Here is a 27,784-nt window from a genome sequence, read left to right as displayed (position 1 = left end):
GGAGAACTGTTCTAGCAGGAGAATTTCTACACGCACAACTGTAGGACTGGTGAAATTAGTCACATTTACATCCACATTAGATTTTACTTTGTAAAAGTAACACTAACAAGTGCATTTGTCCCATTGAAAATAATGTTAAATTAAGCCTTAGTGATGACCTTGTCGAGTTAACACCAGTACAGTTTATTTAGAACTACCACTGAGATAATTAAACACTATTTTGAATGCAACAATATGCACTTGCTGCAGTGTTAAACACTGCAAAATGTACAGTGTTGAAATCCCAAAAATTTGCAACTTTTTAAAAACAGACTTTGCATAATACGACCCCTTCAACTTGTGGATCGCAGCTTCTTCCCTGAAAGAGCAAGAAATGACTGAGTTCTGAAAACAGCCAGCTCACATTCAGGGGCTCAACAATCCCAGAGTCATTGTCAGATTCCATCCAGTTGTTCTGTTCCATCCGTCCACATCCGTAGGCATAAAGTCTGAGTAACAGTCACACAGTCTTATCAGACCTGCTACGAAGACTCCTCCGCTACTGGTTCGACTCCATTTCTCCGTCTGACAGCCGGATAGTGTTTATGTCCCCAGTGTTCTTAAAAGTGTAGAGAGCATTCTGCACCATCCTGCGGTCCTCGAAGCCAATGCTGTCCTGGCGGCCTATGGGCGTGCGTGGACGGGATGGGATAAACGATTCAGAGGGGTCCAAGAAAATCTGGTCCATCTCAGGTTCTGCATCCGGTTCATTTATTACAGGCAACTTGGTGTCATTCGGCCCTTTGAAGGTGTTGTAGGAGTCTACCTGCGTTTCCTGAAAGTGGTCCTGCATGCTGTCGGCGTAGCTGGAGTCACCCAGCAGGTGGCCGTACACCCTCGTCTCATCAATAGAGGCGTAGACATGGGATTCGTTGTCGGATCGACTTTTGGAGAACGGCTTGTCACTTGGCATGAAGATGTTTACTTTGCCCACGTAGAGGGACGCCCCCTTGTTTTGTTCCTTTTTCTTTTTCCTGTTTCAAAAAAAAAAAATGATGGTAAACCTCAAATATGAGGTCTGTTAGAAAAGTATCCGACCTTTTTATTTTTTTCAAAAACCATATGGATTTGAATCACGTGTGATTGCATCAGCCAAGCTTGAACCTTCGTGCGCATGCGTGAGTTTTTTCACGCCTGTCGGTTGCGTCATTCGCCTGTGAGCAGGCTTTGTGTGAGCACTGGTCCACCCCTCTCGTTGTTTTTTTTATTGTGAATAAATGTCTGAACGATTTGGAGCTTTGCTGCATCAATTTTTTGCCCAGAAACTGAGAGAGACCTCCAGGTGGACACCGTTCGGAAAATTAATATGGCTTTCAGCGACGATTTTATGAGGATTACACAGATTAAGGAGTGATCCAGACGGTTTAAAGACCGCCCACAACTGTTGAGAGCGCTCCGAGCGCCGATCGACAGGCTCAAACCCCGCTGGAACAACCAGATCATTTCCAACGTGAAGGCTTTGTTGATCCGGGACGTTGTCTGACTTTCACAAAAAGGCAGAAGGCGTGGACATCAGCACTTTTTCGGCACATTCCACTGTTACAGGAATTTTTTTTTTCATTTTTTCACAGGACGGCTTTCAGGTGGATTTCAGACGGCTGTCGGTTGCTTTTCAGTCGTGTGATTATCCGAGAAATTGAGCATGAGCTGGACATGCCCCAACATGTCCTGTGAGGCTTCATCACAGCGTTGCTTTGCGCCATGCGGCTCCACCGCGATTCGTGGAACTCCTCCGCACGTCTGTCTCAATGTGCTGAAAAAGTGCTGATGTCCACATCTTTTCACAATTGCTGTGCTAGTCAGACGACATACCGGATCAAGACAGCGTCCAGTTTAGAAATGAACGGCACATTCCACTGTTACAGGAGTTTTTGTCATGGAAAGAGGACAAAATCCGGGACGTCGTCTGATCAACAAAGTCTTCACGTTGGAAATGATCTGGTTGTTTCAGCGGGGTTTGAGCCTGTCAATCGGCGCTCGGAGCGCGCCGCGCTCTCAGCAGTTGTGGGGGGTCTTTAAACCGTTTGGATCACTCAATCTGTGTAATCCCCATAAAGTCATCCCTGAAAGCCATATTCATTTTCCGAACGGTGTCCACCTGGAGGTCTCTCACAGTTTCTGGAAAAAATTGATGCAGCAAAGCTCCAAATCGTTCAGACATTTATTCGCAATAAAAAAAACAATGAGAGGGGTGGACCACTGCTCACACAAAGCCTGCTCACAGGCGAATGACACAACCGTCAGGCGTGAAAAAACTCACGCATGCGCACGAAGGTTCAAGCTTGGCTGATGCAATCACATGTGATTCAAATCCATATGGTTTTTGAAAAAAAATAAGAAGGTCGGATACGTTTCTCACAGAACTCGTATATAACACCTAAAATCTATTTTAAAAACTTTTTTGGGTCAGCTGCTAAGATGGTTATATTCTTGAGTAGATACAAATTTTTCACCAAATTGAAATTTGGTTAATTAACTCCAAACAATAGGAAAACTAAATCTGAATTCATGCACCAAAATATAATGGCATCTAATTTAGACCAGACTATTTTAGCGATTATAAAACAAATTTCATAGTTTCAGATCACTTCCATTCGGCTCGTTCACATTTCATTCCAGCCACCATCACCAGGGTAGATCTCTCTCTCTCTCTCTCTCTCATATATATATATAGATATATATAGATATATAGATATATATAGATAGATATAGATAGATATAGATATATAGATAGATATATAGATATAGATAGATATATAGATATAGATAGATATATATATAGAGAGAGAGAGAGAGAGAGAGAGAGAGAGAGAGAGAGAGAGATCAGTGGGCCCAACTCATAGCCTGGCTATCTGCAACCTCACCACTAGATGACGCCAAATCCCACAGATATTATTATTTTAAATCAACAATACATACATACGTAGCATGTAGAATATTAACAAATGAGCAGCCTAAACCAAGACCAATGTTAAAAAAAATTAAAAATTCACTAAAGCCCCAACTTTTTCCAAAATATTTCATTAAAATTTGTTCTATTAAAATGTAGTGTGCAATGCAGTGTGCAATTTAATAATAACATAAATAAATGTTACATGCCCTTTTTGCAGCTGTGCTCATAAAATGTTGTGGAGTCTCAGGCTGGACTCATGGTTTTTTTTTCGTGCCCCCGGCCATCATGAAAAGCGGGCGCTTTTCGTGACACGGCTTTTTAATTGTACTCTTTACAATCTTCCCCTCCTGCTAACTCTAACCATAGCATAAGTATATACCCTCCCCAAAGGTTAACCATGACTCCCCCAGACCCCCCCCCCCCTTCACCCAACATTTTGTGCCCCCGTCACAAAATGAATTCATGTCCCTGTTACGAAAAATGCCCCATTTTAGCAGCCCCATCATGAACCCATAGATAGATTTTGGAACCCAGTCCCACAAACTGCCGTGAGACTGGGTTGGGAGTCTACACCAGTTGTGCCAAAACTCTGAGGGGGAAAAAAAAAAAACTAACAAAAAAACACGTTTGTTTTCACGATGCCACATTCACATCAAAGAATCAACATGCAGACACACCCAACTAAGTGGATTACTACCCCAGTACTCACCTTATGATAACACACACAACAGCCAGTATTATGGTAAGCAGAAGAAGAGCTCCTGCTATCCCGAGAAGGATGGCCAAGAGATCTGCAGAGACGAGAAAGGAGTCATGAAAGAAATCATTAAATCTGAAGATGAGCTTGTGACTCTTTAGCAAACGGCCATGTGGGTGCTCCCTTACGACTGCTCTTCTTCTGCAGAATGACTTTGGTCAAGACACCAAAGTGTCCCTCCTCTGGGTTACAATTGGACACGTTGAGGTAGAAGCTGTCCGGGACCAATAGTTTGTCCACCACATCTTCGTCCTCCCTGCGGCTCAGCATCTCCTCCTCGGACCCCAGTGTCTGGACCTTCATGATAGTGTGCGGCTGGCTACATTTGGGCTGGCTGACGTTGACAAACGTCATGTCTGCTTCGTACTGGCTCGGCAGAGTGACGAGCCAGGACACGGTTGAGAAGGCCTTCATGCCATCAGGCCAGTTGGGCGTGGCCAGCAGGGCCGGTGACGACACCTTAGGTTTGACTCTATAAATGATGCTTTCTGAAAGAGGAGATCATGTCAAATTAAATATCTATGCTCTCAAATTCAAGAGAGACTTCCATCATCTGTAGCATGATAGCACACAGTATCGAGTTTTAAACGTAATGTAAATGTGCAAAGTTTGACAACCCACATGCGCTGTGGAAATAATGCATCATCACCTTTTGTGAACAAGTCACCCTTAGATACTCTTAAATGAGCTGGAAAACATTTTGCAGTTTTGGTTGCAAAAATGTAACCATAAACAAATGCATACAAATGTCTAAGCTACGCTGTGCTAGCTAAGGAGATCCATTTCTACCAAATGTACTTGCAGTGTGAACCACTATAATTTCCTAAAGATCGACATCTTACACACAAAGTAATATTTGTAGAGTTCATAGTCAAGGCTTCAAACTATTCGAAGTTTGAATCCTTGACTATGAACCCCCCCGGCAGGTTATAGAACAGAAACGTTTACTTGAAATTATGATAACCGCTTAATGTTAATAAATTACACTCAACAAAAATATAAATGCAACACTTTTGGTTTTGCTCCCATTTTGTATGAGATGAACTCAAAGATCTAAAACTTTTTCCACATACACAATATCACTATTTCCCTCAAATATTGTTCACAAACCAGTCTAAATCTGTGATAGTGAGCACTTCTCCTTTGCTGAGATAATCCATCCCACCTCACAGGTGTGCCATATCAAGATGCTGATTAGACACCATGATTAGTGCACAGGTGTGCCTTAGACTGCCCACAATAAAAGGCCACTCTGAAAGGTGCAGTTTTATCACACAGCACAATGCCACAGATGTCGCAAGATTTGAGGGAGCGTGCAATTGGCATGCTGACAGCAGGAATGTCAACCAGAGCTGTTGCTCGTGTATTGAATGTTCATTTCTCTACCATAAGCCGTCTCCAAAGGCGTTTCAGAGAATTTGGCAGTACATCCAACCAGCCTCACAACCGCAGACCACGTGTAACCACACCAGCCCAGGACCTCCACATCCAGCATGTTCACCTCCAAGATCGTCTGAGACCAGCCACTCGGACAGCTGCTGAAACAATCGGTTTGCATAACCAAAGAATTTCTGCACAAACTGTCAGAAACTGTTTCAGGGAAGCTCATCTGCATGCTCGTCGTCCTCATCGGGGTCTCGACCTGACTCCAGTTCGTCGTCGTAACCGACTTGAGTGGGCAAATGCTCACATTCGCTGGCGTTTGGCACGTTGGAGAGGTGTTCTCTTCACGGATGAATCCCGGTTCACACTGTCCAGGGCAGATGGCAGACAGCGTGTGTGGCGTCGTGTGGGTGAGCGGTTTTCTGATGTCAATGTTGTGGATCGAGTGGCCCATGGTGGCGGTGGCGTTATGGTATGGGCAGGCGTCTGTTACGGACGAAGAACACAGGTGCATTTTATTGATGGCATTTTGAATGCACAGAGATAATGCACGGCCCCATGTTGCAAGGATCTGTACACAATTCTTGGAAGCTGAAAATGTCCCAGTTCTTGCATGGCTGGCATACTCACCGGACATGTCACCCATTGAGCATGTTTGGGATGCTCTGGACCGGTGTATACGACAGCGTGTACCAGTTCCTGCCAATATCCAGCAACTTCGCACAGCCATTGAAGACGAGTGGACCAACATTACACAGGCCTCAGTTGACAACCTGATCAACTGTATGCGAAGGAGATGTGTTGCACTGCATGAGGCAAATGGTGGTCACACCAGATACTGACTGGTATCCCCCCAATAAAACAAAACTGCACCTTTCAGAGTGGCCTTTTATTGTGGGCAGTCTAAGGCACACCTGTGCACTAATCATGGTGTCTAATCAGCATCTTGATATGGCACACTTGTGAGGTGGGATGGATTATCTCAGCAAAGGAGAAGTGCTCACTATCACAGATTTAGACTGGTTTGTGAACAATATTTGAGGGAAATGGTGATATTGTGTATGTGGAAAAAGTTTTAGATCTTTGAGTTCATCTCATACAAAATGGGAGCAAAACCAAAAGTGCGTTTATATTTTTGTTGAGTGTATATTTTTTCTTGTATCTTTATAAATGTTAGTTTTTACACATTAATGTAATCAGTGTTTGATGGACAGGGTCACATGTAAAAATATATAATGTTGGAAATAGTTAGCTAGCACCAGTGAGGCCACACATTGTGGTCAGCATAGCTTAGCCGGTTAACTTCAGCATTAGTAAGACTATAGAGTAAAATATAGCCTATAGCAACACATACACACACACACAGTAGGAGAGGTTTCACTGAGCCTAACCTCTTTATAATATTTGATAGTGTATTTTACAACACCAAAATGATTTTAAAGTTCAATTTACAAAAATAAAATATGATTCTGTTGACATACACCATTAATCACCTTTAATTGTACTGTTGTCTATGAATCTGTTGAATTGAAAATCAACAATTTTACACCTAAATTTACAAGTCTTTCTCAATAAATAAATAAATATATATATAAAAATGGTAATTCACCATTATTAAATGGGTTAATTGTCAGACATTTTCATTACTTAACCTACTTTAGTGCAACATATAGCCTACCATAAATGTAAAAACAACTTCAACATGCTCTCCTTAATAGTAGGACTAGTGGGACATTCTCCATACATTATGTCACACAGCCTTGCATTGAATGTTTAACTGGTACATATTTTGTAGGTATCTGGCTCTGGCTTAGGAAAGAGTTTTTAAGAGGGAACCAAAACACTGAAATACCAATTATGTTTGGAATAGTAAGTAAAGAATGAAGTGATTAATACAATCTGGTTTGAAGCCTTGCTCATGTTTACACACACACACACACACACACACACATCTTTAAACAAGCCATTATAGGCCACAAGGGATTTTTTATTTTATAAGGATACCATTTCTAGCCAAAAATAACCCACACACTGAATTGATGCAACCAAAAGTACTAATTTTAAAATGTCCATGTCTGTCACTTTAAACTGAAAGCAGCAACTGCATGCCACAACTTTGGTGACAAATCCTGAAATTCTAAAAGGAGCCATATTTGTTGCATTGTGTACAAGCATATACAAATGGCCACTGATAGTATTTACACATGCGTCATACCTTTTCAATACAGTAACAACTAATCAAACCAGCTTGTTTGCACAACACCTAATTTTACAAGTCTTTCTAAAAATAAATAAATAAATAAAATAAAAATTACTACAGGAACAATTTTGTTCTTAAATAATTTGATCCCATTGTCCTGGACAATAATACAAATGATCATGATGTATTGTTTAATCGTGTTTGCCAAAAGTTAAATAAATTTGGGCGGGGAAAAAATGGGGCCTATACACAACCATGGAGTGTGGCACATTTTAAAATAAAGCCATCAATCAAAAAGCTAAACTAGTTTTATTCAGTTGTTGTTGAGGTGAAGCTCATTAACTGCAGGTTGAGAAAAATTACTATAAAGGTACCCTACAGCAGCAAATAATGGTGGTTTTACCTGAAATCTCTTGACTGAAGGACACGTTGAGAAAAGGTCCTCTGGTCTCGGTAAAGTTCTTTGCTCTAGCTGTGACAGTGACATTGGAGTGCACCTGTACTTTCTCAATGATCCCATTAAAGCAGAAATCCCCAACAGACGACCCGCCGCCATCAGCAACATGCAACGAGAAAGAATTGTTGCATTCCTGACCGGGTAGGGACTGCTGGAGAGTTCCTGTGGGCGACACCAGATCCACTGTGCCACCCTCAGGGATGGTCAGGTGCCAACTGAAGCTGTGGAGAGGTATCGGCAGGCACAAATCCAATTTGGGAACAGTGAGGAGAGTCCCACTCCCAAAACATGTCTTGATATTTTGGCATCCTAATGTTGAAAGGCACAAAGTAAAGGACATTGAGGGCACCATGCATCCACTATATGTATATGTTACAGTTTATTTCAAGAACCTGAAAATAAAGAGTCACCATTTGTTAAATAAAATAAAATTCTTACCAATAACTTTACTTGCAGTGAGACGCACATCTTCATTTGGACAGTCAAGAAAAGAGAGACCGGCCTTATTACCAGCAGCCACATTTATCTTATTTTCTAATTTAGAGTCGATTCTCATCTCACAATATGGATCAGAGCCCACTTTCTCGATTTGCAGGGACACGTCTTTGTATTTTGTTAGATCCACTGTACATAGAACTGGAAAGAAAATACAACAAAGTCATATACAACAAAAATATTATGAGTGATGTTATGTTTTATTCATTCTATAATAGTTTATTTTCCTTTCTAAAATTTTAGCAATAGGAAATTGTCAATCTAAAGAACCACAATATAGGACTTTCTTGCATAACTATTTCAATCACAGACATTATGGGGGTGCAAGGGGCCCAACCCTCTATTATAAAACAATTACTGTTCTTAATTTTTGCATTTTTAACACAATATTTCATTTCATTTAACCAGGTTAGTTCCATTGAGATCAAGACCTCTTTTGCATGGGAAACCAGGACAATTACAAAGTTTCCAATTCACCTAACCTCACATACACAATCATCTTCAACCGCTTAGTCCAATCAAGGGTTGCGGGAGGCTGGAGCCTATCCCAGCAGTCATAGAGCACGAGGCAGCGTACACTCAGGACAGGACGCCAGACACTCACTCGCACACCTATGGACAATTTAAAGATTCCAATCCACCTAACCTGCATGTCTTTAAATGTGGGAGGAAACTGGAGCACCCGGAGGAAACCCAACATGGGGAGAACATGCAAACTCCACAAGAAAGGCCACAGGTGGGAATCAAACCCATGACCTTCTTGAGGCAACAGTGCTAACCACTAACCCACCATGTTGAAGACACACAATGGAAAAGGAGGAAAGGAAATCCATTCCGGGCCAACTGTAGCCCATTGTCTCAGTGCTTAACTGTGGCTTCTGTAATGTGATGTGTGAGATTCTACGACTTCCACCCTGGATGGGAAGCCAGTCCAATGCAGGTTATTTCCCCAAGCAAGGCTACTACCCATTTACAGCTAGGTTTATTGGGACCATGCAGATGAAGTATGTTGCCCAAGGACAGACATGTGGCACGATCAGGAATCAAGCTCAAGTCTATATACTGGTAGCCCAACTCTTTATTCCACTGTGCTACTTGCTCTGTACCCGTTCTTGGTACAGAAATCATGAAACTTACTTTCCCCAAACAAGCCAATGCTTATTCTTTGTGTTATGACGTACAGCACGACCGGAAAGTATTCACAACCCTTCACTTTTTCCGCATTTTATTATGTTACAGCCTTATTGTTGTTACAGCCACTTCTTTGATATCTTGACTGTGTGTTTAGGGTCACTGTCCTGCTGAAAGATGAACCGTCTAAGGTCAAGAACGCTCTGGATCCAGGATGTCTCTGTACATTGCTGCATTCATCTTTCCCTCAATCCTGACTCGTCTCCCAGTTCCTGCTGCTGAAAAACATCCCCACAGCATGATGCTGCCACCACCATGCTTCACTGTAGGGATGGTGTCCGTTTTTCCTCCAAACATGATGCCTGGCATTCACGCAAAAGAGTTCAATCATTGTCTCATCAGTCCAGAGAATTTTGAACTTCTTTTATTTAGAGATGATGGAGGCCACTGTGCTCACTGGGACCTTCAAAGCAGCAGAAATTTTTCTGTACCCTTCCCCAGATTTGTACCTCAAGACAATCCTGTCTCTGAGGTCTACAGACACTTCCTTTGATTTCATGCTTGGTTTGTGCTCTGACATGCACTGTCAGCTGTGGGACCTTATATGTACACAGGTGTGTGTCTTTCCAAATGATATTCAATCAACTGAATTTGCCCCAGGTGGACTCCAATTAAGTTGTAGAAACATCTCAGGGATGATCAGTGGAAACAGGATGCACCTGACCTCAGTTTTGAGCTTCACGGCAAAGGTTGTGAATCCTTATGTACATGTGACTTGTTAGGTTTTTTATTATTATTTTTAATAAATTTACAAAAATCTGAAACTTTTTTCACAGTATCATTATGGGGTATTGTGTGTAGAAATTTGAGGGAAAAAAATTAATTTCATCCATTTTAGAATAAGGCTGTAGCATAATGTGTAAAAAAGTAAAGCATTGTGAATACTGTCCAGATGCACTGTCTCCTTTACTTTGTGATTACTTCAGTTGCATAAATGGGCACAAGTTTCAGTTATTTGGGTTTGGACGTACTGTCACATTGACTGATTTGTGTAATTGCACCACACACCACTTCCCATTTGTCCCTCATGAGATTTGCAATCCTCTGCCCCCCCTTCACCCCCAGCTATTAAAATACCTGGATGACCACTCCTCATTACAGACACTGCAAACTTCAAGGTGAGTCCTTCCAGCGTGCGGTTGGTTTTGCAATTCTTCAGGTGCATGTTGAAGTTGCCTTGCTGGTGCTCTGGCTGAGGATCCATCAGGCTCAGTTTAGTCACTTTCTTATCCTCTTTCTCATATTCTACCACCACGTCCTTCTGGAGGCATTCTGGCATGGTCTGGTCACGAAAATGCACTGTGTAGTTGTGCATGCCAGGCACCACAAAGTCCCACTGCATCTGCTCATCATCAGGGAAGTCAGCGGGATAGCTGGCTGTGGTGAACTCCGTTTGTGAAACGCCTCGCGGTAGCTCAGCTTTTACTATCGCCACCACTGGCAGGAAATAGAATTTCAAGATTTGAACATTTAAAATGCATTACTTCTCAGTCATATCCTGCTTCTACAAGAATATCTAGAGGTGAAAATTTCAAGATTTAAAAACTTACTGCTCATCACAGGACCCACGCTGAGTTTGATGTCTAAGGGGTCCAAAATTTTTTGACCAGGAACTTGTAACAACAAGCGGCCTTTGTAGCGCACAAGAATTGTATCAACAGTGCCGCCTTTGCAAAAGGTACCAACAGTTGCTGGACCAGTGCGTAGATAGGTAACAAGAGAATATGTGTGATCATCTGGACACGAGTCTCCATTAGGAATCTGTCGGATTCCAGGTTTTGAGAAGTCCAACTGGAACGCCTTAGTGGGGGGAACTTTCAGATCCCAGATGAAGGTCTGGTTAAAGTCTGGGAACATGGAGGTCTCGGCCTGAATGGTGTTGACGGAGCACGTCGTCTCTGTGCATTCTGATGGAAACAGATGATTTAGTGCCAGAACATTTATGCACAATACCAACATAGTTAAATAAATCAGATTTATGTGCAAACTCTATTTGATCTCGCTGTTTAGATAATACTAAATACCAATTTTTTTGTTGATCTCCACACTGAAGACTTCCTGAGGCTGAGGGCAGCTAAAGTCCACGGAGGTGTTCCGAGCGTCTGTTAGGATCAGATGACGCGGGTTGCACTTCTGACTGGGACCTTTGTCTATACACACAGTACAATCTGGCTCGTTGATCCGCTTGATGATGCTAATAGTGGTATCAAGGTCGGGCGTAACGGCGATCATTCTCCCAGCTAAAGACAAAAGAAGCACATGATACATAAACCGCAGAACACATAAATTGCACTGACCAGTTTGGCTGAGTTTTTTTAAATGCGTCTCAGTTTATATCAGGGGTGGCCAAGTTCAGTCCTCGAGAGCCACATTCCTGACACTCTTAGTTGTCTCCCTGCTCCAACACACCTGAATCCAATGAAAGGCTCATTAAAGGTCTGCTAACGAGTCTTTCATTGGATTCAGGTGTGTTGGAGCAGGGAGACAACTAAGAGTGTCAGGAATGTGGCTCTCGAAGACCAAACCTGGCCACCCCTGGTTTATATGAACACTTGCCTCTTTGAACTACTTTAACGGTGAATGCAGTCGGGCCCAGCTCTCCTCCTTTGGGGATATCTACAGTCACAGTTGTTGTTCCAAGCAGATCCAGATGAGACACGGGCCCAGCCTGGCAGTAGTTTTTAATTTTGCTCTTTCCATCAGCTTTAGTTGTCTTCACAGTGTACTGAATCCTATTATCACATTTCTCTGGTCCAGAGGTCTCTGTCAGACCATCACCAGGGAAGCCCAAAGTTAACTCGGTCCTCTCTGGCACAACAATGTCCCACATTATGGCTCTTTGGAACTCCTTAAGGAGGGTAGGATGGACATGTCCCGTGGCAGAGCTGCAGGAGGTCCGTGTGCATACTGAGTGAAGAAAATGTTAAACATTTAAGTTTCATACTGTAAAAAAAGTGTTAGTGCCACAGCCAAAGGAGCCAAACTGATATCTGAACGTTTGACCTCTGTGATGCTCACCTATTTTCTTCTTCATCGTTACTGTGAAGACATCCTGAGGTTCTAGGCAGGTGAACTCCAAGGTGTTTTGAACATCTGCTATAGAGATTGCAGTCTCATCACAGGTGGGCTCAGCCCGATCGGCCAAGCACACATGACATTCTGGTCCTTCAGGCTCCCTCCTAATGTCTACAATCACGTCTGGATCAACAGTTATATCCACTTTCCGGCCCTCTAAAGGTAAGGACAATATGGCAGAAGTAAGGAAAGTGTGAGATGGACTGCACCTGATATGAAGTTTAGTCACCAAATTTTTATTTTTTAAAAATGCACACACCATCAAGAAAGTATTCTCAGCACTTCATTTTTTAAAACCTTTTGTTATATTACAGCCTTATTCCAAAATGGAGTAAATTATTTTTTTTCCTCTCAAAATTCTACTTACAACACCCCATAATAACAACCTGAAAAGTTTTTTTTATTTTTTACATTTTTGCAACTTTATTAAAAATAAAAAAATCATGTACAAAGTATTCACAGCCTTTGCTCAATACTTTGTCGATGGACCTTTGGCAGCAATTACAGCCTCAAATCTTCTTGAATATGATGCTACAAGCTTGCAGTTATGTCCATTCTTCTTTGAAGCACCTCTCAAGCTCCATCAGGTTGGATGGGGAGCATCGACGCACAGCCATTTTCAAAGAGATGTTCAATCAGATTCAGGTCTGGGCTCTGGCTGGACCACTCAAGGACATTCACAGAGTTGTCCTGAAGCCACTCCTTTGATATCTTTGCATCCACAATTATATTTTTTATAATCGTGGATGCATTAGGATTTCGGCAATGCATTCAGGATTCGACGCACATTAGTGGAAATACCCTGGATCTGGTTCTTGTGCGTGGTATTGCTGTCACCAACATTGACATCATGCCTCTTACATCAGTGGTGTCTGATCACTCACTTATTAAGTTTACAGTTTCGCTGCAGTGTTTAGTGGAACAACAACCTTATATATCATTACGGCGATGCATCAACTCCTCAACTAAGACTGAACTTGAAGCTAGACTGCCTGATGTCTTAGCTTCACATTTGACAAATACCCAGTCAGTAGACAGACTTGTGGATAGTTTAAAGTCAGTGCTCAAAACTACACTCGACATTGCACCACCTGTGTTAAAACCGCGCTCCCCCAAATCACACCTTGGTTCAGTGATCATCTGTGTGACCTCAAGCATAAAGCAAGAGGTCTAGAATGGAAATGGCGTCATTCAAAATTAGAAGTATTTCACCTTGCGTGGCGTGATGCTATCTTAGACTATAAGCATGCATTATTGGCTACAAAGTGGACTTATTACTCTGATTTGATCAACAAAAACAAGCATAACTCAAAGTACTTGTTCGACATGGTGGCAACACTTTTGCATGGACAGCTACCTGTAGTTCGCTCTCCTTTTACAGCACAACATTTCCTGGATTACTTTGGGAAGAAAATAGAAGACATCAGGTTAAACATATCCCTGCATGCCTTAATCCAGCCACTACACCCTGCTATTGAGGTCGGTGCCACTACTGAGGTATTACCTAGATTTACAGAATTTGACAGTATCTCACTAGGCATGCTCAATCTCAATTCTCAATTTATTTATAAAGCACTTTAAAATGCACCAACAACCAAAGCGCTGTACACAACAAAAACAGGCAAGTTAAAATGAATAAAGAAATAAAAAGCTACAGTTAAAAGCAGAAACACTAAAAACAAACAAACAAACAAAAAAACAAACGTGTGAAGCTGCGTTAAAAGCCAAAGAGAAAAAATGTGCTTTAAGAGACGATTTAAAAGCAGAGAGAGAATCAGCCTGCCTAATGTGCAAAGGAAGATCATTCCACAGTCTCGGGGCAACGACTGAAAAAGCTTGGTCACCTCTACGCTTCCTCTTTGACCTTGGGATAACCAACAGTGACAAATCAGCTGACCTGAGTGAGCGTGAAGGGGCATATAAATGAAGCAGGTCAGACAGATATAGCGGGGCAAGGCCATGAAGACATTTAAAAACAAAAGAATTTTAAAATCAATTCTAAAATGAACTGGGAGCCAATGAAGTGAGGCCAAAACCGGTGTAATGTGCTTGCACCTTCTAACACCAGCCAAAAGTCGAGCAGCAGCATTCTGCACCATCTGTAGGCGAGTAAGCAGCATCTGATTCAGCTCAATATAAAGTGCATTGCAATAGTCCAGGCAATTAGTGATAAAAGCATGGATTAAAATCTCAAAATGATGTCGTGAAAGAAATCGTTTCACCTTGGCCAGTTAGCTGGCCAAGGTGCTGATGCTGACAAAACTCGTAATGTCAACAAAAAGCACAACCTGTTTATTTGATCCTATACCAACAAAACTGTTTAAGGACCTGTGGCCCATTCTTAAGGCCGACTGTGCTGGAAATGATTAATCTTTCTTTAACTTCTGGATCTGTTCCTAAATGTTTCAAATCTGCAGTAATTAAATCATTACTTAAGAAACCTAATCTTGACCCTAGTGTATTGAAAAACTATCGGCCGATATCAAATCTATAATTTTTCTCTAAAATTCTGGAAAAAGTGGTGTCACGGCAGCTCGTAGACTATCTTACTGAGAATAATCTCTTTGAGCCAATGCAGTCTACTTTTAGAAAATATCATTCCTCAGAGACGGCTCTCACTAAAGTGATGAATGATCTTCTGCTTACAATGGATTCGGACACCACTATGGTTCTGTTGCTGTTAGATCTCAGTGCTGCATTTGATACAGTGGATCATCATATTCTACATGATAGGCTGGAAAATCACTTTGGGATTACTGGGAGTGCCCTTGCATGGCTGACGTCATACTTGACCAGTCGTTCTGTGTTTTGTACAGTAACACTACCTCTAACCTTAGTGACATGAAATTTGAAGTTCCACAGGGGTCTGTCTTAGGCCCCCTGCTTTTCTCCCTTTATATAGCACCCCTTGGGCACATATTGCGGCATTTTGGGATTACCTTTCACTGCTATGCAGATGATACTCAGTTATACATGCTGATAACTGCTGGTAATCTCATTCACATAAAATCCTTAGAAGATTGCCTTGCAGCAGTGAGAAGTTGGATGTCTAGAAACTTCCTACTTTTAAACTCTGATAAGACTGAAATGATGGTTCTTGGTCCAGTGAGACATCGGCATCAATTTGACCAGTTAACGCTCAGCCTCGGCTCGTGTGTCATACATCACACTGACAAAGTGAGGAACCTTGGGGTAATTTTGATCCTTCGTTGTCCTTTGGCCCCCACATTAGAAATATTACTAGGACTGCTTTCTTCCACCTGCGAAATATAGCGAAGATTTGTCCCATCCTGTGTATGGCTGATGCTGAGACCCTGATCCATGCATTTATCTCTTCTATAGATTGGACTACTGCAATGTTCTATTTTCTGGTTTACCACAGTCTAGCATTAGGTGTCTCCAATTGGTTCAAAATGCTGCAGCCAGATGTTTGACACAAAGCAGAAAGTACAACCACATTACACCCATTTTGGCATCCCTTCACTGGCTTCCTGTCCCAGTGAGATCAGATTTTAAGGTTCTGCTACTAACCTATAAAATGATTCATGGACCGGCACCTCCCTACCTAGCTGACCTAATTAAACCTTATGTACCGGCCCGGGCTTTACGTTCTCAGGGTGCAGGACTACTTTGTGTCCCTAAGGTGAATAAAAAGTCTGCGGGTCACAAAGCTCTCTTATCGTGCCCCTGTTCTGTGGCATGATCTCCCTGCGTCAATAAAACAGTCAGATTCTGTGGAGAATTTCAAGTCCAGACTTAAGACGCACTTATTTTCCCTTTCATATGGCTAGCATACTGGTACAGTTTTGTTTTACGCTTTTTACTCTTTTAATTCATTTATTAGCAATTGGGGTGGTCTGCTTGAGGTTTCTTCCTCAGAGGGAGTTTTTCCTTACCACTGTTGCTCTGGGGGTTGGTAAGGTTAGACCTTACCTGTGTGAAGCACTTTGAGGCAACTCTGTTGTGATTTGGCGCTATATAAATGAAAAAAATTGACATTTAAATTGAAATCCTGGCTGTGTGCTTAGGGTCATTGTCCTGCTGAAAGATGAACAGTCGCCCCAGTCTGAGGTCAAGAGCGCTCTGGAGCAGGTTTTCATCCAGAATTAGGGGAGGTGATGGTCTAGTGCTTAAGTGTTGGGCGTTCATCAGTCCACAAAATGTTGCTCCTCTGTTCAAATCCCAGCCTGACTGGAAAATCACTAAGGGCCCTTGGGCAAGGTTCTTAATCTCCTAGTTACTCCCGGTGTGTAGTGGGCGCCTTGCATGGCAGCAGCCTGACATCGGGGTGAATGCAAGGTATTGATGTGTAAAGCGCTTTGAGCGTCTGATGCAGATGGAAAAGTGCTATATAAATGCAGTCTACTTAATGTCTCTGTACATTGCTGCATTCATCTTTCCCTCAATCCTGACTAGTCTCCCAGTTCCTGCTGCTGAAAAACACCCCCAGAGCATGATGCTGCCACCACGCTTCAATTTAGGGATGGTGCCTGGTTTCCTCCAAATATGACACCTGGCATTCACACCAAAAAGTTCATTCATTCTTTGTCTCATCAGACCAAAGAATTTTGTTTTTCATGGTCAGAGTCCTGCAGGTGCCTTTTGTAAACTCCAGGTGGGCTGCCATGTGCCTTTTACTAAGGAGCAGCTTCTGTCTGGCCACTTTACCATACAGGCCTGATTGATGGATTGTTGCAGAGATGGTTGTCCTTCTGGAAAGTTCTCCTCTCTCTACAGAGGAATGCTGGAGCTCTGACAGAGTGACCATCGGGCTCTTGGTCACCTCCCTGACTGAGGCCCTTCTCCCCTGATCGTTCAGTTTAGGTGGGTGGCCAGCTGCAGGAAGAGTCCTGGTGGATCCGAACTGCTTCCATTTATGGATGATGGAGGCCACTGTGCTCATTGGGACCTTCAAAGCAGCAGAAATGATTCTGTACCCTTCCCCAGATTTGTGCCTCAAGACAATCCTGTCTCAGAGGTCTATAGACAATTCCTTTGACTTCATGCTCGGTTTGTGCTCTGTCAACTGTGGGATTTTATATGTAGACAGGTGTGTGTCTTTCTAAATCATTTCCAATCAACTGAATTTGCCCCAGGTGGACTCCAATTAAGCTGTAGAAACATCTTAGGGATGATTAGTGGAAACACGATGCACCTGAGCTCAGTTTTGAGCTCCATAACAAAGGATGTGAATACTTATGCAGATGTGATTTCTTAGTGTTGTGTTTGTTTTTTTAATAAATTTGCAAAAATCTGACAAAAAAAACAACCCCCCCATTGCCATTATATGGTGTTGCGTGCAGAATTTTCAGGAAAAAAAAAAAATTCTTCCATTTTGGAATAAGTCTGTAACACAAAATGTGGAGAAAGTGAAGTGCTGTGAATACTTTCTGGATGCACATTAAGTATAGTTGTGTTCAAAATAATAACAGCACATCTAAAAACACAAGTAAAGCTCAAAATCCTTATAGACGTTTTTATTTCCATACACAGAAATGCATTGGGAACACTGCACATTCTATTCCAAATCAAAACATTAAGAAAAGTTTGTTATTACTTTACAGAATGTGAAGAAAAAGGAATGTTGGGATCTTCAAAAAAAAAAAAAAAAAAGTAGCAGTCTGCATTTTCCTTTGCAAACAAAGATTTACTGTATGAACTGAAAAATGCTTGAAGATTTAGCTTTCCTGTGAATCATTAAACTAACATTTAGTTGTACAACCACCGTTTCTGAGAACTGCTACCCATCTGTGTTGCACGGATTCAACTAATTTCTGGCACCTGTGAACAGGTATTCCAGCCCAGGACGACTGACAACATTCCACAATTCCTCTGCATTTCTTGGTTTTGCCTCAGAAACAGCATTTTTTATGTCACCCCACAAGTTTTCTATTGGATTAACGTCCCGTGATTGGGCTGGCCACTCCATAACGTTAATGTTGTTGGTCTGGAACCAAGATGCTGCTCACTTTCTGGTGTGTTTGGGGTTATTATCTTGTTGAAATACCTATTTCAAGGGCCTCTTCGGCATGAGGCAACATGACCTCTTCAAGTAATTTGATGTCTTCAAACTGATCCATGATCCCTTGTATGTGATAAATAGGCCCGACTCCACAGTATGAGAAACATCCCCATATCATGCTGTTTGCTCCACCATGATTCACTGTCTTCACAGCGTACAGCGTCTGACAAACTGTTTGCGGCCCCGAGACCCAAAAAAGAACAATCTTGCATTCATCAGTCCACAAAATGTTGTTCCATTTCTCTTTAGTCAGTGTGTTGTTTGGCAAATTGTAACCTCTTCAGCATGTCTCGTGTTTTAAACAATAGGACTTTGTGGGGGCTTCTTGCCCATAGTTTGGCTTTACATAGGCATCTTATAGTTGTAGAAGTACTCACAGGTAACTTTAGACCTTCTCTGATCACCCTGGAGCTGATCATTGGCTGAGTCTTTGCCATTCTGGCTATTCTTCGATCCATTTGAATGGTTTCTCTGTATTTATGGTTTTGGTTGGCATTTTAAAGCATTTAGGATCATTTTTAGTTGAGCAGCCCATGATTTTTTGCATTTGTTTGTATTTTCCCCTCCCCAGTCAACTTTTGAATCAAAGTACGCTGTTCTTCTGAACAGTGGAACAACCCAGTTTACTCAGACTTTCAGAGAGAAATGAACAACAACCAGCATGTACATTTGCTGCCTTTGTCCTTAAATAAGAGCCACCTGTAAGGGTGAAATAAGGGTTACAGAAAGAAAAAAGGCACTGCTATTTTGTTGAACAGCCTACTATTCCTTTTTCTTCACTTTCTGTAAAGTAATAAATTTGGTCAATTTTCTTCTTGTTTTGATTTGGAATACTAGAATGTGCAGTGTTTCCAATGCATTTGCATGTATGGAAATAAAAGCTAATGTAAGAATTTTGAGCTTTACTCTTTTTTAATGCACTGCTATTATTTTGAACAGAACTGTGTACACACACACACAGGTATATATTTTCCTTACTTATTGGTGCAGCAGAGGTCTGGAACAATAGCGATTCCACCTGTGATTTTGGTTTAACTTGCAGAGAGAAAATAGCTTCATTGGGTAGCTCTAAATGCTTGACAGAACCCCCTCGACAGTAATGAGTTTGGACATTTTTTGTGGTTACAGAATACTGAAGTCCATCATCGCATGGCTGTGATGTCTCCACTAGTCCCTCATTAACTATGTTTAGACCCACAACTGTATTTTCTGGAGTTTTTAGGTTCCAGGTAAAGGTTCTTGGGAACTCTGATAGAATGGAGGGCTGAGTTTCTCCTGTGGTCAGACTGCAGGCATCCATAGTGCATTCTGGGGGGACAAGGTGGGAGAAAAAAAAAATCATTCTCACATCAGCATAGCCAGAGAATGCCTGTGGAATCACTTGCCAAAACACACAAAGATGGACGCTGCTATATCAACAACATGTACATGAATACTACGCTGTTTCATGCCTTTTGCAATTGGGCAGCACAGTCTCGTTTGAGGGCAGGCACTAAAGGGTTAAAATATCATGCATATGATGCAATAATCCTACATCCGAGGACAGCCCTCTTGGAGTTTTTGGACAAATTACATGGCAAACAAAGTGAAAATGCAAAGAAAAAGTGACGATGCAGTGGAAAGTGGACATGTGTTGCGGTTCGTTTATGACCTGGAGCTCAAACATATTGAGGCGGTTGTGCAGGTGAGAGAATGCAGCTACTATGATTAGCTGTGTAGGCTAACACTTATCAACATGACCTCTCCCATTTGCCTCGTCTTCCCTTCTCCACAGGGAACCGAAAAAACTGCACTTTTCGTGACTGCTTTGGTGATTGCAGGTGAAAACAAAAGAGTACACCATTTTTACGAGTGAAGTTATGCTATGTTTGTATTGCGCAAAGGGAGCAGCTGTCCCCATAAGTGGTCAACTCCCGTGATATCACGCAGGGGTTCAAATGAGACTGCACTGCCCTACTACTATGTGTGACAGGTGTTCATGACCACCATGCATGGCTGTGCACATAAGGTGAAGCAGTTTCTGGCACTGAAATGGACCTTACGTGTAAATTACTGAAAGAATGAAGGCTTGAGACTTGCCACCTGCTGTACATTTTTAAAGGTAAGTTAAAAACTGTTCAGTCCACCTGTTTAATCTACTGGAAAAAATATATACATTTTTGGTCACACTGGTCACAACTCAGACATAACCTGTGTGGAAGGTGGCACAAACTAAGAGGCTCAGGAAATAAGATACAGTGCCTGTAACTACTGAAGGAAAAGAGTCTTCTGAAAACTCACCAATGTCTCGGACAATCTGGACATTGTAAGCCTGATCGATTGACTGTGAACAGTTGAACAGCAATGTGACTTCTTGTTCGGGCTGAAGAACTAACCGGGAGCTGCATTGTGTGACATTCACACCGTCAACAGTACACACAGCACACTGATCCAGAGGCAGCTCAGTGGACACAATGACCAAGCCCTTGTCTGGGTGAACCTTCATCTGTAGGCATTCTGAGGACAAACATCAGTTAAGAAAAATCTGGTTATCTTTGCTCAGGTTGGCAGGGATATAAACACATTCCAAAATCTAATTTCAACTGCACATTTGACAGCTTATTGGAATTATTACACGAGAACAAACATTCATCCTGATTGAAATGTGGTTTATATGGCCTCTGATTTTCAGACACCTCAGCAGTTTTAAGGTCGTACTGCACACACACACACACACACACACACACACACACACACAAATGGTTGGGCAGGTTGCCATTGAAACTTGGCAAACAGTGATAGCTGACACGCCTATCTCACGTTTGCATTTGCTGGAATTCTGCAAGAACAAGAAGGATGCCAGCAGAATTGGCAGTTAGCAACATGAAGGTGGATGATTTTAAATACTTGGGGTCAAGTGTTTAAAGCAACAGAGATTGTGGTGGAGAGATGAAGAGAGCACCAGCTGGATAGAGAAGAGTGGCAGGAATGATTACTGAGGATGACAGTGAAGCCATGTTGTATGCATGACTTAAAAGTTACTTTGGAGGTGGCAGAGCTGAAGATGCTGCAAGTTTCCCTCAGGAGTGACGAGGACGGATAGGATTAGGGAGGAGCCTTTAGAGGATAGGTGTCAAACTGATTCCAGAAAGGGCCAAGAGGGTGCAGGTTTTCTTTGTAACCACCAACTCCAGCAGGTGATTTCACTGATGAACTCTTCCCATCTGCTCAAAGTGACGTTCATCAGTGAAATCACCTGCTGGAGTTGGTGGTTACAAAGAAAACCTGCACCCTCTTGGCCCTTTCTGGAATCAGTGTGACACCTATGCTTTAGAGGGAGGGCACAGGTTGACAGACTGGAAACAAAGTGAGTTAGCCTTATATAGTCCATGGGCCAAGCAGGTTTTCGGTACCACTTAACGTGAGGAAACAACACTTAGAATCCAGCATCAGTGTACCATGGCTGACACAAAAATGTATGATAACCATCACATGGTGGTAGCTGTAGCCAAGTAGGGGTCAATGAAAAATTACACAGAGGTCAAAATGTAAAAATGTTCCAATCATGTTAAAACTATACCACATTATTTGTGTGATCATAACGATTCCAAAAAGGTATAGTTTGGACTATCTGTGACTGAATGTTCTGGAGTTGTGGAGTAAAAACAGCAAAAATGGCGACAAAGGCCAGTTTCAGTTTGTACAGGGGTCAAAAGTTAAAGTTGCTGCAATTACAGTAACAAAAAATAATAATAATAATAATAATGCAAATTATTGTTTGGGTTAATAGGGTTCCAAAAAGGAATAGTTTACACCATCTATCATGCTTAGTTATCATGTTACAGGGTAACATATGTGACATGTCATAGAATCCAATGGACATCGACCTTGTTTGACCTTTACTTTGGAGACCAAACATTCAATACACTTAAAACTATTTCATTTATTAATCCTTTTATTTCAGCCAATAATATGCATCATTTTTTTTCTGTTACTGAAATTGGGGAAACTTTCTCTTTTTTAACCCCTGCACAAATTGAAACTTTTGTCACCATTTTTGCTGTTTTTAACCCCATAACTCCAGAACATTCAGTCATAGATAGTCCAAACTATACCTTTTTGGAATCGTTATGATGATGATGATCAGATAAATAATGTAGTATAGTTTTCAACATGATTAAAGCACTTTTTTTACATTTTGACCTCTGTGTAATTCATCATTGACCCCTAGCTGGCTACAGCTACCACCCTGGGATGGCTATCATACTTTTTTGTGTCTGCCATATTTAAGCCAGCACTCTACTCTGAAAGCTTACCGACTAATAAGATTTGAACAACATACGCATTTTGTCCCCATGACCCGAGCCCGGATAAGTGTTAAAGATGTATTTATGTTCGCATATTGTTGTTTTTGTCCATTATAGAAATTATTTCTGAGAAAATGATCAATTAAAGCTAATAATTTGACACCAAAATTAAGGCTAGAAGACCAGCGGTCCCTGAGGGATGACGTCATGTCTACAGATGCACAACAGCATTTATCAATACAAAACTTTACAGCTATACAAAGTACTTCCTAATTGAGATACAATTAAAGAAATTCAAAGTTACGTCAAAGTTGTGTTTGTGGTTTGCAGTGATTAAGACCTCCAGTTTCTGCAACATAACTCTTCATTGAATGTAAGGTGTACTTTTTCAGAAGAAGTTGTTTACAAAGAAAGTCAGTTTTTAAATCAAACTTTTTCCTAATTTCATGTAGATGCAATGATGTCTACATCGGTTTCAACTATGGTTCAACTTCAGTGGCTTAATTATTATCCTGTTCATCAGCACATCGGCGATAGCAGGGTAATGTTTGTCTGCGGTCAAGATAACTCAAAAAAAAAAAAAATGTCTGAACGGATTTCCTTCAAACCTGGTACACACAGCTATCTAGAGGTGATATGATTTTGGATTATGTTGATCAAAGGTCAAGGAAAACATGATCCCAAAAACACTTTTTTGTACAGCTCAACGATCAGGAAGACGAGATGGATGATCTAAACTAAGTACAGCGCATCTGGGAAGTACTCACAGGGCTTCACTTTTTCCACATTTTGTTATCTTGGAGCGTTATTCCAAAATGGAGTAAATTAATTTTTCCCTCAAAATTCCACTGACAACACCCCATAATGACAACATGGAAAAAGTTTTTTTTTTGTTTGCAAATTTATTAAAAATTTAAAAAATAAACAAACTAAGAAATCACGTATACATAAGTATTCACACCCTTTGCTCAATACTTTGTTGATGCACCTTTGACAGCAATTACAGCCTCAAGTCTTCTTGAATGTGATGCCACAAGCTTGGCGCACCTATGTACATACATATTCACATCCTTTGCTCAACTTTTTGTTGATGCAGGTTTAGGCTCTGGCTGGGCAAAGGACATTCACAGAGTTGTCCTGAAGCCACTCTTTTGATATTTTGTCTGTGTGCTTAGGGTCATTGTCCTTTCATTTTCATTTATTTATATTGCGCCAAATCACAACAAGGTTACCTCAAGGCACTTCACGTAAGTAAGGTCTAACCTTACCAGCCCCAGAGCAACAGTGGTAAGGAAAAACTCCCACTGAGGAAGAAACCTCAAGCAGACCAGACTCAAAGGGGTGACCCTCTGCTTGGGCCATGCTACAGACATAAACTACACAAATTGTCCTGCTGAAAGATCAACCTTCGCCCTAGTCTGAGGTCAAGAGTGCTCTGGAGGGGGGTTTTCATCCAGGATGTGTCTGTCCATTGCTGCAGTCATCTTTCCCTCCATCCTAACTACTCTCCCAGTTCCTGCTGCTGAAAAACATCCCCAGAGGATGATGCTGCCACCACCATGATTCACTGTAGGAATGATGCCTGGTTTCCTCCAAACGTGACACCTGGCATTCACACCAAAGAGTTCAATTGTTGTCTCATCAGACCAGAGAATTTTGTTTCTCATGGTCTGAGAGTCCTTCAGGTGCCTTCTGACAAACTCCAGGCAGGCTGCCATGTGCCTTTTACGAAGGAGTGGCTTCTGTCTAGCCACTTTACCATACAGGCCTGTTTGGTGGATTGCTGCAGAGATGGTTGTCCTTCTGGAATTTCTCCTTTCACCACAGAGGAATGCTGGTGCTCTGACAGAATGACCATCAGGTTGTTGGTCACCTCCCTGACTATGGCCCTTCTCCCCCGATCGCTCAGTTTAGACAGGCGGCCAGCTCCTTGAAGAGTCCTGGTGGATCCAAACTTCTTCCATTTACAGATGACAGTGGCCACTGTACTCATTGGGACCTTCAAAGAATCAGAAATGTTTCTGTACCCTTCCCCCAATTTGTGCCTTGAGACAATCCTGTCTCAGAGGTCTACAGACAATTCCTTTGACTTCATGCTTGGTTTGTACTCTGACATATATATGTAGACAGGTGTGTGTCTTTCCAAATAATGTCCGATCAACTGAATTTACCCCAGGTAGTCTCCAATTAAGCTGTAGAAACATTTCAAGGATAATCAGTGGAAACAGGAAGCACAGGATGAGATTCATGGCAAAGGCTGTGAATACTTATGTACACGTGATTTCTTACGTTTTTTTTTAACAAATCTCCACAAACATTTTTTCACATTGTCATTATGGGGTACTGTGTGTAGAATTTTGAGGAGAAAAAAAAAACGAATTTCATTCATTTTGGAATAAGGCTGTAACATAACAAAATGTGGAGAAAATGAAGCACTGAATACTTTCCAGATGCACTGCATATATGTATATTTACTTGTACATTTATATGATTGTTTCTAAAGCATGCACAGTATACGCATCAGTCCTCTGATGCATTGTTTTTGTTTTGCAAAATCTCTATTGTTTTGTTTTAACAACAAGTTAAATCTTTGCCAACAATGCGCATTGTGTCCGGTTTACTACTACTATTATTATTATTATTATTATTATAGTATCTTGAATAAAAAATTATGAAATGTTTCATAAGTAAGAGATTAATCCAGGAGAGCATGCACAAGTGAAATCTGCCCTTCAGGTTCACACAACAAGAACGTATCAGTTTCAACGTGCACTGACTTGAAACAGACACCCAACAATATTACAGCATTTACATAAAATGTGGGCTAAAGGGCTGCTGCAGCACTATAGAACCATGAAACAGTAAACAATGGGCGTGTCAGTGACATCACACAGCATCAAAGAGTCATAGATGGAGACTGCAGCTCACTTTCTGTGCTCCACAAAACACCTTGTTCAGAGTATGGACACAATGATGCTCAGTGGTGAGATAATATGTAGAGATAGAAACAAAATATTTCACATTGAGGGATTTATAGTAGTGCAAGCAGGTATTCAAGAATGTCACTAGTTCCAGATAACCCCTGCCCCATTCTCCTTGAACATCTGGAGTTTCAGAAGGGTACAGATGTGTCATAAACACTTGTGCCAAATTAAGATGCGGAATCATGGCGGATCTGTTGTGGTAATGCAGAGGAAAGAAATGGGAAAACCCAAAGAAATGATGAATCATTATAAGCAAATACTGAATACAAGCTGAGCCTTTGAGTGAGAACAGTTTCGGAAATGCAACATTGTTCATGTCACTCCTTTTTAAGTAATGAGTGGAACAACGAAGAAACACAGTTTTAATACTCTTTTGCAGCAAATGCTTGAAGTCTGGAATCCACAGAAGTAACCAGATGCTGAGTTTCCTCCCTGCTGATACTTTGCCAGGCTTCCACTGCAGCTGTCTTTGGTTCATTTTAACAACTGGGACTTTTGCCATCAATTCCAACAAGTGCAGTGAATGATCAGTTGGGTTCAGATTAGGCGACTGGCTCGAGCAATACAGAATTTTCCATTTTGCCTTCAAAAATTCTAGGTGCACCTTTGCAGGATGCTTTGGGTCCCTGTTGGTCTGCACTGTGTGTGAGATGTGAAGCATTAGGCTTAAAGTGAATGGTTCAAAAATTCTGTTTTTAAAATTAGTCATTGCATCATCAAGTTGAAGGACAATTGCAATGCATACTTTTGTCCTGCTTTTACAAACTCCTGTGTCTGCAGACCGGGACTTGGTCCTCAACGGTCTCCTCCTGGTTAGACTGTGCGGGGCTGGTGAGCATCTTGTGGTAATCATCTTAAAATGACAAAAACGTCACCTATCTCCAAATCATAATGGGCCCAAATGTGCTATAAGACAGCAAAAATCTACTTCTGTCTGATAGAAGCCACACTAGTTTCCTCATGCAGCAGATTGCTGGTTAATCATTAATGAAGCAATGATGAATTCATGCGTCTAGGAAGCACCATAAATGCCTCATAAAACTTTCAAAATGGACTTGTAGAAGAAGTCAGGGCTGCAGGTTCTTCTTCTCAAAACACCTTAAATACGAACTTCAGCACGTCATCGAAGCGATCTGCATTCATTTTATATTCGCTGTGACCGCGTTTTATCACAATGGACGGGCGGCGCCATCTGGCACAAATATGACCTCATACCACGCGTAAAATAAATACATAAAATAAAACACTTTCTAAAATAAGCATACATTTGAGCGAGCATGCGCAGGTGTTTGAGGAAGTTCAGCTCACCTGATGAGTCGAAGATGGTCAAAAACAAAAGTCCCAGAAGCGCGCTGGAGCCACACAGCTGCATACTCACTAAAAAAAAAACCCTAAAATATTAAGGCGTATATAAACGTAAACTTTAAAAAAAAAAAGTTATCAAATGTCCAGTCTTTGCATTTTAATTAGATCCCACGTTCCAGCATTTGCGACAGCGTTGACAGCGACTTCCTGATCCGCATCGGCTGTGCGCAACTGCGCGACGGAGGGCGTGGACCGCAGGTACGTTTACCTGTTCGAACTTGACAAGTGGGGAACAAGAACAAGAAAAAGCCAGATCAGACGCTGCCGTTCTACTCTTGAACCGAAACACAAAGCTACCGCTTCACTCACTGCTCGGCACAATGGATGATGTCCTATTTATAAAGAACCAAACGTGCCAGAGATTGTTGGCACCGCGCTGCGTAACCGTGGAAGGGTGTGGAGGCGTTTATCCTAGATTGCCGTTTTCATTGACTACTTTATTACATAATTAAAAGAATCAAGTTTATTAATAAGTTAATACTGAGATAATATTAAATTTACTACACGCAGCCCCTGAGAGAATTGGAAATTTTGCGTAATTATATTGATTTATATTATCACCTAGGTCCTATAAGAAGGATATGGTTTTGTTGCAGTTAGTAACCAAGATATGTCAAAAGGACATTTCAAGTAGATT

General features: G+C 41.6%; 1 protein-coding gene across 1 annotated transcript; it reads right to left on the bottom strand.

Moving 5' to 3' along the window:
* Nucleotides 1–70: 70 nt before the first annotated feature.
* On the bottom strand, nt 71–27,412 carry cdcp1b (CUB domain containing protein 1b). Its single transcript, XM_034161235.1, has 13 exons — nt 27,091–27,412; nt 20,793–21,008; nt 19,491–19,820; nt 12,434–12,646; nt 11,972–12,322; nt 11,440–11,655; nt 10,966–11,322; nt 10,493–10,852; nt 8,168–8,365; nt 7,676–8,038; nt 3,818–4,177; nt 3,642–3,723; nt 71–1,013 (listed from the first exon to the last, which is right to left on the bottom strand). The coding sequence occupies exons 1-13, from the start codon at nt 27,152–27,154 to the stop codon at nt 539–541; spliced, it is 3,585 nt and encodes a 1,194-aa protein (XP_034017126.1). The 5' UTR covers nt 27,155–27,412; the 3' UTR covers nt 71–538.
* Nucleotides 27,413–27,784: the final 372 nt, after the last annotated feature.

Source organism: Thalassophryne amazonica, chromosome 20, assembly GCF_902500255.1.
Source record: "Thalassophryne amazonica chromosome 20, fThaAma1.1, whole genome shotgun sequence".
Taxonomy (NCBI): domain Eukaryota; kingdom Metazoa; phylum Chordata; class Actinopteri; order Batrachoidiformes; family Batrachoididae; genus Thalassophryne; species Thalassophryne amazonica.
This window is presented reverse-complemented; position numbering and strand designations above follow the sequence as displayed.